At 38.9% G+C, this 13,062-nt stretch overlaps 1 protein-coding gene across 3 annotated transcripts in view; it reads right to left on the bottom strand.

Moving 5' to 3' along the window:
* Nucleotides 1–13,062, bottom strand: part of paics.2.L (phosphoribosylaminoimidazole carboxylase, phosphoribosylaminoimidazole succinocarboxamide synthetase, gene 2 L homeolog) — a 30,816-nt gene that overhangs the window by 3,065 nt on the left and 14,689 nt on the right. For 2 of the 3 annotated variants that reach the window (XM_018230090.2, XM_041589021.1), the window contains 6 exons: nt 10,585–10,715; nt 8,027–8,063; nt 6,851–7,048; nt 5,377–5,540; nt 5,015–5,194; nt 3,340–3,450 (listed from right to left, as the gene is read on the bottom strand). In XM_018230090.2, coding sequence (XP_018085579.1) covers nt 3,340–3,450; nt 5,015–5,194; nt 5,377–5,540; nt 6,851–7,048; nt 8,027–8,063; nt 10,585–10,715 — 821 coding nt within the window. The remainder of the gene's footprint in view (nt 1–3,339; nt 3,451–5,014; nt 5,195–5,376; nt 5,541–6,850; nt 7,049–8,026; nt 8,064–10,584; nt 10,716–13,062) is intronic. The other variant, XM_018230101.2, reaches the window with a different exon arrangement.

Genomic DNA, 13,062 nt, shown 5'->3' with positions numbered 1-13,062 from the left:
GTAAATAACCCCTTCCGCATATTTAGGCGGAACCTCTTTTCTTCTAATCGGAATGGGTGACCTTGTGTCAGCTGGAACGACCTACTGGTAAATAAAGGATTAGAGATTATTATATGATCTTTCTAATGCTTTAGTTAACAGTAGGTCTTTCTCTTCCCAGCGTGAACATCCCCAATTTGGCCAGTCTTTCCTCATAGCTAAGATTTTTCATACCTTACCAGCTTAGTTGCCCTTCTCTGTACCCTCTCTAATACAATAATGTCCTGTTTGAGTGATGGAGACCAAAACTGTACGGCATATTCTAGATGGGGCCTTACAAGTGCTCTATACAGTGGAAGAATGACCCCCTCCTCCCGTGACTCTATGCCCCTTTTAATACAGCTCAAGACCTTATTTGCCCCTTGATGCTGCTGACTGGCATTGCTTGCTACAGCCAAGTTTATCATCTACAAGGACTCGAGGGTCCTTTTCCATAATGGATTTGCCTAGTGCAGTCCCATTAAGGGTATAAGTGGCTTGGATATTTTTACATCTCAGGTGCATGACTTTACATTTATCAACATTGAATCTCGTTTGACACTTAGCTGCCCAGATTGCCAGTTTGTCAATTTCCTGTTGCAAGGATGCCACATCCTGGATGGAATTAATTGGACTGGATAGTTTTGTGTCATCTGCAAACACTCATTAATGAACGAGTTAAATAAAAGTGGACCCAATACTGAGCCCACTATAATTAATCATTGTTTGAAGAAAAACAACCCTATTGAGTTTAATTAATGTTTATATAATATTCTATCTGATTTATGGTATAGAGATCCAAATGACGAAAAAATATCCTTATCCACAAGCCCCAGGCTAACTGGTCCCATACCAATAGAACCTTTGACATTTGCTGACAAAACTCGCGGAATCTCCCCCAGAGAGGGGAAATGCTGCTACTGCGCCTCTTTCTGCTGAGTGAAAGGTTTATATATACAGTGGTGTGAAAAACTATTTGCCCCCTTCCTGATTTCTTATTCTTTTGCATGTTTGTCACACAAAATATTTCTGATCATCAAACACATTTAATTATTAGTCAAAGATAACACAAGTAAACACAAAATGCAGTTTTTAATGCAGTTTTTAAATGAGGGTTTTTATTATTTAGGGAGAAAAGAAATCCAAACTTGTGTGAAAAAGTAATTGCCCCTGTTTATATAATATATATCTGGAACGGTCTAAATCCTAAGACGGACGAATGGCTAGTGTCAGAGGGTTGATATTTGTCACCCCCGCCCTCTATGACGCCATAACGCTATAGGGCCCAAGGCAGGATGGACTATAAGGGCTAATGGTCTACTGTGGACAATGGTCACTCATATAGCTTATACTAGGCCATACAAACAAAAGATCATCACTCTGTTACTTAAATTCCAGAGTGTCAGCATAACGCCAGCCTGTCTGGTGGGGCCCCTTTTTGCAGAAGTGCTGCTCAAATTACTGGAAATACCACAATGGCCTTGGTTAGCCAATAGCTGATTGCGAGGTTGTGGACCGTTGGAGCTAGGCACAGTATGTTACAACATTCTTTTGATAACATGTAAGACTAAGTAAATCATTTAGACATTAATTGTACAAGGAGGAGTCAGACTATGTATGGTATTTCCGTGAACTCCTTGTCACAATTACTGTAAATGCCTTCTGAAAGCTATATAACGCCTGGACCAAGAGGTGTGTCTTTGGTAAGTCCTCGGCTGACATTCTGTGTGTTACTCCAACAGCTTACCCAGACAAAACTGTTATGTTGTATTATGTATGAATAAATTGCCTGACTATTACTAAAGGTTTTCCTTTACTGAGTTTTGTCTTACACGAGGTCAAAATGGTACTACTAAAAATACCATCACCCCCTGAACCTAATAACTGGTTGGGCCACCCTTAGCAGCAATAACTGCAATCAAGCTTTTGCGATAACTTTCAACGAGTCTTTTACAGCGCTCTGGAGGAATTTTGGCCCACTCATCTTTGCAGAATTGTTGTAATTCAGCTTTATTTGAGGGTTTTCTAGCATGAACCGCCTTTTTAAGGTCATGCCACAACATCTCAATAGGATTCAGGTCAGGACTTTGACTAGGCCACTCCAAAGTCTTCATTTTGTTTTTCTTCAGCCATTCAGAGGTGGATTTGCTGGTGTGTTTTGGGTCATTGTCCTGCTGCAGCACCCAAGATCGCTTCAGCTTGAGTTGACGAACAGATGGCCGGACATTCTCCTTCAGGATTTTTTGGTAGACAGTAGAATTCATGGTTCCATCTATCACAGCAAGTCTTCCAGGTCCTGAAGCAGCAAAACAACCCCAGACCATCACACTACCACCACCATATTTTACTGTTGGTATGATGTTCTTTTTCTGAAATGCTGTGTTACTTTTACGCCAAATGTAACGGGACGCGCACCTTCCAAAAAGTTCAACTTTTGTCTCGTCGGTCCACAAGGTATTTTCCCAAAAGTCTTGGCAATCATTGAGATGTTTTTTAGCAAAATTGAGACGAGCCTTAATGTTCTTTTTGCTTAAAAGTGGTTTGCGCCTTGGAAATCTGCCATGCAGGCCGTTTTTGCCCAGTCTCTTTCTTATGGTGGAGTCGTGAACACTGACCTTAATTGAGGCAAGTGAGGCCTACAGTTCTTTAGATGTTGTCCTGGGGTCTTTTGTGGCCTCTTGGATGAGTTGTCTCTGTGCTCTTGGGGTCATTTTGGTCGGCCGGCCACTCCTGGGAAGGTTCACCACTGTTCCATGTTTTTGCAATTTGTGGATAATGGCTCTCACTGTGGTTCGCTGGAGTCCCAAAGCTTTAGCAATGGCTTTTTAACCTTTGAAATTGAACTCAGGTGTTATAAACCACAGTTAAGTTATTTTTTAACAAGGGGGGCAATCACTTTTTCACACAGGCCCATGTAGATTTGGAGTTTTTTTTCTCCTTTAATAACGTAAACCTTCATTTAAATACTGCATTTTTTGTTCAATTATGTTATCTTTGACAAATAGTTAACGGTTTTTGATGAGCAGAAACATTTAAGTGTGACAAACATGCAAAAGAATAAGAAATCAGGAAGTGGGCAAATAGTTTTTCACACCACTGTATCTCAAATGCTGGGCCATGTGTTTTTGAGAGATCTGCACTAGTGATGAGTGAAGTTTTTCACCAGATATAGATTTGTCCCAAATTTTGCCCTCTGCTAATTTTTTTTGTAAAACCACCACAAAATTCTACAGTGAAAAAAAGTTGCCATACAAAAAATGCCTGTGTATTTTCGGAAATATTGAATGACTTTGGCAAGTATATCACTAGCAATAAACTTACCGGATTATTGTTCAACTGACTCTTGTTTCCTAGTGGCCAGAGAGCCTGAGAGCCACATTTGATATCAGTAAGTAGAATTTCTTTTTTGGTCACATCAACACCAAACTTAATCTAAATTATAAACAGAAAATGGGAGAAAAAAAATAATCGTAAACCTTTCTGTAACTATTATTATTATTATTATTAACATGTATTTATATAGCGCCAACATATTGCGTAGCACTGTAAAGTAAATGTGATTATACAACTACATCACATGAATTACATATATAGAATATATGGAGTAACAAACATCACAATCAATACAGGTACAACTACATACAGAAATATCCTAGAGTGGCACAGCCATCGCAGTGTTTTCATCTGTGTCACCTGTAGAACTTGGGTGGTGGAAAGGAAACTCATATATGAGGAAAAAGAATTCAGAAGGAGGTGGCAGCAACTTTACTGCCAAATACAACAGCATTGCTGTCACGCTCAGAAAGCAAGTTAAGAGAATGGAGGACAGTGCAACATACTCAGTTAAGGGTAATGACAGACAAGATGTTTGTCGCCAATGCGTTTCCTCCAATGTGGGCAACAAATTACCTTCTTACTGGGATAAGTTTCATCACCAGTGGTAAAACATATGTATCACATACCCAAGGCAACTTCAGACTAATATGCAATTCATACAGTGAAACCTTGATTTTAAATACACAGATTTTAAGTTTTCCCCTATTTTGCATTTTTAAATTTGTGGTCCCACCAATTTATAATGAATTTAAATTAGGGGTGCACCGAATCCAATATTTTGGATTCAGCCGAACCCCCAAATCCTTTTGAAAGATTCAGTCGAATACCGGACCAAATCCAAATTTGCATATGCAAATTAGGGGTGGGAAGGGGAAAAATTGTTTACTTCCTTGTTTTATGACAAAAAGTTGCACGTTTTCCCTCCACATTCCCTAATTTGCATATGCAAATTTGAATTCGGATTTGGTTTGCCGGGCAGAAGGATTCGGTCTAATCTAAATCCTGCTGAAAAAGGCCGAATCCTGTATTCGGTGCATCCCTAATTTCAATGGGTGCATTTTCCTGATTTTAAGTAATGTTTCCCTGGATTTTACATCAAAATTTTTTCCTGATTTACCAAAAAACTGCTTTTTTTTCCCTCTATGAATGTTGTGAAATAAAGGTTTAAAATACTAACCAGATGTATATTTTGCCATAGTTCTTCCTGTAAATGATCAATTCCAATTAGTCTGCCCCTTATACAGTTCTGCACCAATCACTTATTGCTTTAGGTTGCGTATGTGACTGACAGAGAGACTTGCACATGCCCCCCATAGTGTAACATTATCGCTGTCAAGCTTAACCCTTGTTATTAACACAGTCAATAGTGTATCTCAAAGTAAAAGTCTCCTTTGCTTATATCCTTTCAGTACTTGAAAAAAAAAAATTACTTTAACACATTTCCCAGATTTTACATAATTTTTTCCTGGTAAAAAAAAAAAAAAAAAGTAAAATGGAGGTTCTACTGTAAGCTGATGACCAAATGTCCAATCTTTCATCATCATGTAAGTATTAGTAAAAAATATCTATTCGGTGTGCAATCCCTTCTCCAGGTGTGCTCCCAGCATCCCAGTCAGATATCGAAAATTGTACCCACTGCTGCTTTCTGAGCTATATTTACCCTCATGTCCACCAAAGTGCAGTCCTGAGCCCGCCAAGCTTTTTCTATAATTTCGAATATGGCTATTGTTGAGCGAGTCATTACATCCACCTCCATCTTTCCAATCAGAAGTCCTGCACAGATAAGCTTTACTGCCATCAACTGTTCCTTCGACAACTGGTGATTGCTAGTATCATCAACCTTTAGACAAAAAAAGATACAAGCAATAAATCAGTCTGCACCCATAAACACAACTGCACCTGCAATTACTCCTCACTTACACTCATCTCCTTGCTTTGGATGGATTCACCAAAAGACAAGTAGGGATACATAAAGAGCTGAACACACAAACAAACAAGTTATCACTGATTTTTTTTCTTTACCTTATACATCTCCACTTTTGGTTGAGAAAATCTGTAGCCTTCATCCGTTTCTGTGTTCCTCCCAGTGGGGATCTTCCGGCAGAACCATTCTATTGGAATCATCTCGCACTGGGTAGCAATAAAAGCAGCTTCACTGCACCTCTTAACAAATGCTGTTTTTATGCCTGAGGATTTGAAATTTAGGAGAAACCAATGACACTCAAAAAAATGGCTAATCTTAGAGTGGTAAAGTTGGAGTCAGAAACCAAAATCCCAAATAAAACCACAGAGAAAGCCCCTGTGCTGTTGCTATGTTGTATAGTTTGTCTGTTGCCTTGCAGTGTTTTAAGTGCCCTGACTTCAACTGACACAAAAAACCTGAAGAGGAAATACAGCTTCCACAGATGATGATGTAGACAAGATCATTTTAAGAATTATTTGTTTTTTGAATTTTTTTCATGATTTCACATTGGACAGAGACAGAATTGCAAATACAGGTATGGGATATGTTATCCAGAATGTTCGGGACCTGGTGCTTTCCGGATAACGGATCTTTCCGTAATTTGGATCTTCATATCTTAAGGCTACTAGAAAATCATATAAACATTAAATAAACCCAATAGGCTGATTTTTACCTCCAATAAGGATTAATTATATATTAGTTTGGATCAAGTACAAGCTACTGTTTTATTATTACAGAGAAAAAGGAAATACTTTTTTAAAATTTGGATTATTTGCTCAAAATGGAGTCTATGGGAGATGACCTTTCCGTAATTTGAAGCTTTCTGGGTAACGGGTTTCCGAATAACGTGTCCCATACCTGTACCTTGAAAACGATATTTTCCTGTGCCCCCTGATACAATGTATGACTTTGGTAAACAAACAGAACTTGGATGTATTAGATCCAGGTTTAATGAAGAAAAAGTTTTTTGTGCTGCAGGGTTTATTTATTCCAAAGCCCATCCTGTATTCAGCTACATTACTGTCTTTACCTGGAAAGCTATTACCTGTCTGTCACTGATCCCATACAATATACTAACTGCCATAAGCTATTCAAGATGTTTGCTAATTAGAGTACAAATATGGCATCTATTATCCAAGATGCTCTGAACCTGGGGGTTTTCCAGATAAGGGATCATTCTGTAAATTGGATCTTCATGCCACATGTCTGCTAAAAAATATGTAAACATTAAATAAACCCAATAGGATTGTTTGGACATCAATTTAGATTCATGCAGCTTAGATACAAACATGTACAAGGTACTGTTTTAATATTACAGAGAAAAATAAAACTATAAAATGTTCGATTCAATTGTTTTAAAAGAGCCTTCTGGTTTCCGGATACGAAAGCACCTACCTGTACTATGAACGTCTAACTTTTGATAACAGGAACACTTCTGATGTTGTTCAAAGGTCCAGTAATACCCCACTTTAAAATTTAAGGAGAATTGAAATACTTTGGCATCAGCCTTTGTTGCTCACTATAAATACTTACCAGCCTCCTGTAGGAGAATGAATACACGGCTGGTAGCTTTGTTGGATACAGATGCTTTTGTATCTTTATGACCATCCCAGGCTGTATACTGTGCATTTATATGATCCTTCGACTGGATCAGAACACAGCCAGGCTGTTCAGATAATTCATAAACCTCGGTAGCTTCATCTTCCCTTAACTTCTTACCAAGCTTAAGTTCTGAAGAAAGAGTAAATGTCTATTAGATACATTATTTGGACTTAGTTCCCCTTTAATGTATGCAATGACATATATTGCTTCAGTCCTAAGTGCCAATTAACAACTGGACATGCAATACATGTAGCATGCTCATAGGCATTATTTATCAAAAAGGAAATCTCCCCCATTCTCACATTCAACCTGCCAGTAAAATCCCTCTATCTGCCCCACAGCTCCAGTTTTATCATCGACGAATCATAGGCCTATGATTAAGTGTTTGGAACATGAAACGCGTCAGGCTGTTTGACACAATAAAACTTTTTGACATTTGAACATTTGCCTGGTGGAAGTTTTGCCTTCTTGAGTGCCTGCTCCATATTGGTTCATCGGTTTGTCCGCCCCCCCTGTGCTGAGGGCTCAGGGCGGTGCACCTGGGCCACTTCCTTGATGTGGTGAGTAACCATTATACTAACAAGAGACCCTACAACACAGAAGCTTTTTTCCAGTTTTATCATCATCAATTCACCAGTGAAAAGCTTGTGTCACTTAGGGTCAGTCCACACGAGCCGATTCGGTGAGATTAGCCGCCCCAGCGACAAATCGCCTCTTCTTCGGGTCGACAATCGCCCACAACTGCCTTCCCCCGCTGGCTAAAATGAAAAATCGCCCGCGGCAATGCACATGCGGTGCTTCATTTTCCTCACGCGGAAACTTCGGGCGACTTCAGAAAACGAAGCGCAGTGTGTGCATTGCCGCAGGCAATTTTCATTTTACCCGATGGAGGGTGGGGGGAAGGCAGTCCGGGGAGATTGTCATCCTGAAATAGAGGAGATTTGTTGCTGGAGAGACTAATCTCCCAAACTCTGTTTTTGTGGACTGACCCTTAGAGCACACTGGGAAAACATACTCAGTTTATCCTGGCATAATGGATTAAAAAAATAATACAATATCTGTGAAACATTCCGAAGCACCAAAAAAAAAAAAAAGTACAGAACCAACCTGTAACATGTTCTCTTTCATCAGGACAATGCTGCACCTAAAAGTAATCAGACCCCGAGAAAATCCCATTATAATGCAAAATATGCAGAGTTTTTATCAAAGCAGGGACTATTTCAGTTGTGAGATGCTAAAAAGCTTATAGGAATGTTATAATATTGAGTTCTGGATTCTGAATGCATTCTTATTGCTATACAGGTATGGGACCGGTTATCCAGTATTCTTGGGAACAGGGGTTTTCCAGATAACGGATCTTTCTGTAAATTGGATCTTCATAGCTTTCTAGAAATCATGTAAACATTAAATAAACCCAATAGGCTGGTTTTGTCCCCAATAAGGATTAATTATATCTTAGTTTGGATCAAGCACAATGTAATGTTTTATTATTATAGAGAAAAAGGAACCCATTTTTAAAAATTTTGATTACTTGGATAAAATGGAGTCTATGGGAGACAACCATTGCATAATTTGGAGCATTCTAGATAACGGGTTTCCGGATAATGGATCTCATACCCGTCTTGAGAGTATAACAGTATTGGGAGTGACTGTTCACCAGTGTAATAATAAAACTGTATTTAACTCGATAGTAAAGGGATAGTCTGATAAATTATAGACCACAAATAAGGAGGTTTAATTTAATAAAAATTATCGCTTGCTGATAGCACAATACTATGTACCAACAGATGCTCTGCACCGAGTGTTGCAACTTTCAATCGCCTTAAAGGCAACCATACATAGGCAGATTTTAGCTGCCAGTTTGGCTCCTTAAATTGGTCCCTGTATGGGGCATTCAGACAGGCCTACCTGACAGATATCTGGCAGAACAGTGGCCAGATTTCAATCGGACAGGTTTCTAGTAGAATTAAGTCATAGGCAACTGGATATTTAGAGTTTTTCTTAAAAACGTTTCACCAGTCGTCCGAGTGGCTTCTTCAGTTCAACTGAAGTGGTTGGGAATTCACCGGCATTTAAACCCTTGAGGGTAGTAAAGTCACAGATATCCAATAACAATGGTTCCATTGAACTTCAGTAAGGTGTTGGCTGAAAATTTTACAAGAAAAATTGTATATGTGCAGTTGCCTTTGACTTAATTCTACTAGATACTGTATATCATGACCTGGAAAATGAGAATCTTCACAGAAAATTGAACAGGTTTAAAAACCTTATTGGCATGACGAGTGCCATGGCTTGTTGAAGCGGTACTTGCTCAACAGCTGTATGTACGTCATTGTGATTCTGATAGTTTGGCCCTCAAGTTGGGCATATTGAGAAAAGATCCAATCGTTTGGCAACCTCTTCAAATGAATGGATCTTTCGATGAATGGCCAGTTCTATCAAGCAAATGTCCGTATAGGTCGATACTGAAATGACAGCAGGAAGCAAACCTCCCGGCTAACTTTTCTCTTGATTATAGGGCAAATTTAGTAAGCAGCAAAAATTTGCCAGCGTAAATTCGCTAGAACAACGCAAATTTACTAAAATGCGAACTTGCATCCAGGGCGCCAAACGCTGCTGAATTTTCGCTAGTGTTACTTCGGCAAGCAAAGCGAAGTTGCACTAGCGTTGGGTAATTTGCATACGGAGGGAAATGAAAGTACAAAGCACGTATATGTTGCAGCAAATACATTATACAAGCCCAGGGAACGTTAATAAAATAGAATTGTTATATTGCCCTACAAATGTGCCCAGTGTATAATTTATGTGCCATATGGTAGGAAGTGTAGGGGGAAGCCCGGGTACCCAGTTCAGTAAAATCAGCATCTTAGTGGAGTTATGTCCATTCGCCAGAGCGAAAATTCGCTTGGCGATAAGAGTGCGAATGAGCGCTAGTGTATGTCTCTTTCGCTAGCGAATTTTTACCTGCGCCCGTTAGTAAATCGGCGAAGTTCCAAAATGACGTCACGCTGGCGAATTTTCACCTGCGTCACTAAGCCCTTTAGTCAATTTGTCCCTATGTCTGTGCAGAACAGACTTTGCCAAAACACAAAACTTATGTACAAACTTGCAAAAAATAGTGGGAGCACTTACCAGGTACTAAGGATTCACTTGTGCATGTCACAAAACCGAAGATCCCAACGGTTGCTTCCAATTAGTTAAATGAATCTGTAGGTGCAGCACCAAGGAATCCAGAAAGTAGAAAGATTAAAAATATAAACCTTTATTCCAGCATTTTAAAATGATAGTAGAAAAAAGCATGCTCCTGAGGAAGTGGCAAGAGCCATGAAACGCGTTGAGTGAACAGCCCAATATGCAGTGTGGAGCATGCTTTTTTCTACTATCATTTTAAAATGCTGGAATAAAGGTTTATATTTTTAATCTTTCTACTTTCAGGATTCCTTGGTGCTGCACCTACAGATTCATTTAACACAAAACTTATGTAGATATATGCATATAAATCAGATTTTATATGATACTACATGAACAAATAATTAGGGCAGTATAGGACTAGACCTGATTCTGTTGCATTTACTAATCTGTGCAATATTTATGATCTGCTAATTTGTGGCAAATATGCAATTTTTGATACTGAATATTTCCATCTTGTAGTTTGATGCACTTACCAGAGTTTTATAAAGAGGAATGTGTAAATCCTGAAAGGTACAGCCTTGTGGGTTTCGAGAAGCCACCTGCTGGTTATAATCTCTTTCATGTGTTGCATCAGAGAAGCAATCTCTTTGTTTCTCCAGGCTACCTAATAAGGAAAGGTTGCATTTGAGGTCAGTATTAGCTTTGTCACATATAATAAAAATGGCTAATGAATACAAAAAAAAAAATCCTATTATGTCAGTCAAACCCAAGCCCCAGAGATATACGGAAGAATTTGAATTGTTTCCATCTACTTGTTGCTTTTGACTTTCGATTTTAACTATGAGAAATAAAAAAAGAGTAATCCTGCATTCTTTGCAAAGACTTTATCATGAAACATTCGGACATAAGTAGCACTGTAATTTGTTGTCAAATATTCCATATGTACAGGTATGGAACCTGTTACCCAGAACGCTCTGGGTTCTCCGGATAAGGGGTCGTTCTATAATTTGGATCTACATTCATTAAATCTACTAAAAAAAATGTTTTTTATTTTTTTTTTTTGTTCAGATAGAGTTCATTGAGAATACACAAAATACATTTACCTGTATAAAGGCACAGTTTTGAATGAATCACACGATGGGATAATAAGTCATATCCAAATGTATCCTTACATACATTATATTCCATAGTTATTAAGTGGGGTTACCTAGCAGCCCATAGTGACCAGGTCAGGGTTTGTCCCCTTCTACAGGCTATTATTTTCTTTGTAGTGTACAACACATTCATTTGTTTAACCCATTGTGTAGCTAACAGAGCCTCTGTAGTTTTCTAATTTAGGGTAATAAGCCTCCTTGCCTGAAACAACTTTGATAAGAAAAGGAGCTGTTGCAAGACTGTTTTTTGGATGTCCTAGTGTTAGCAGGCAAACCTTGAGATGTTCGAAGTAGTAGTTTTGTATTGGAAGCTCTACTTCCACTCCCAAATATGTGAGCTTGGGAGAAATAGTCATTGGGCAGTCTAAGATCTTCCATGTCTCCATGAGGGTCAACCAGTAATAGGATTCATTTAGTTGGGCTTATTTTTTAGACCTGACACCTGCCCAAACTTAGTCGTCAGGCATTGCAGAATCTGCAGACAAGGGCCTCTATCTCCTAGGCAGATTAGCGTGTCATTGACATACAGCTGAATTTTATTAGTGCTTTTAAAGAACAAGGAAAGTCTAAAATAGAATAAGGCTAGAAATGCTGTATGTTGTATACTAAATATAAACATGAACTTACTGCACCACAAGCCTAATCAAACAAATGATTTATGCTTTCAAAGTTGGCTACAGGGGGTCACCATCTTTGTTAAACATCTTTGCAAGACTAAGACTGTGCACATGCTCAGTGTGGTCTGGGCTGCTTAGGGATCGTCATAAACAAAGCTGCTTGAGTTACGCATGGCTGGGAAGTAAGGCGGGGGCTCCCCCTGCTGTTCATAAATATGATTGTTTCCCTGCTCAGCAGTTAGGGACCATCTGACAATTCCTATCCACAGCAGTAAATGAAGGGAGAATTTCACTGCATACAGTCAGGTTTCTTATAAAAACAGTACACATTTTAATTAAAGTATATTGGAGATAGGTTTCTTTTTCATTAAAGAAAGTAAAAATGGGATTTTATTTTTTTTTTGCTTTTCCTTGTTCTTTAAGCATACACCAACCTTGTATATAATGGAATTGCCTTACAAATGGCTCAATAGCTATTGAAAATAGGAGGGAAACAGTGGGCAATCCTGCCTTGTGGGGACTGCATATAACAATTTTACCAACTTTATAAACCCTCTCCCAAAGGTTTTCCACAAATACAGCCACTTAACAGTATCATATGTTTTTGCAGTACCTAGTGCCGCTATTGCCCCTGAGCCTATGTTTACATGGGGAATTGTAAGGTTGAGATATAAACGCCTGATGTTCAGGGCTGTGGTTTTTGTTAGCATAAAGCCCAGTTGATCATCTGTCACTATGTATGGGATGACCTTTTTTAATCTCGTGACAAGTATCAGCTGTCAAAAGTGAGATAGGACGGTATAATTTTGGGTATGTGGTGTCCTTCCCTGCTTCAGATATTGAGGCTATTGCTGCTTCACACATGGATGGTGGTAGTCACTCACTTATCAGGGCCACATTGTATACCGCTAGGAGCTGCAGGCCAAAGATTTATGGGGTCCTTTATTAAGGATTGAGTTGTGTTTTCCACGCAAATTCGAGTTTATTGTTTTGGGCAAAAATCACATTTCCGGGTAAAAAAAGATTCAAGATTTATTATACACTACCCTGGAAATAGCTCAAATCCAAAAATACACCATCTTAAACCTGTCAAGGTCATGTAGGAGACAATTCTATTTTTTTCCTGCCAAAAACGTGATCAACTCGAGTAGTTGTTGTTGAGTTGTTAACCCTGAACTCACTGCTTGTTCCCCGTACTCTAGCACATTAAGCATGGAGAACAGATGCTTGCGCTATGCCT

Source organism: Xenopus laevis, chromosome 1L (genome assembly GCF_017654675.1).
Source record: "Xenopus laevis strain J_2021 chromosome 1L, Xenopus_laevis_v10.1, whole genome shotgun sequence".
NCBI lineage: Eukaryota > Metazoa > Chordata > Amphibia > Anura > Pipidae > Xenopus > Xenopus laevis.
The sequence above is the reverse complement of the archived record's forward strand: the minus strand, read 5'-3'. Positions and strand labels throughout refer to the sequence as shown.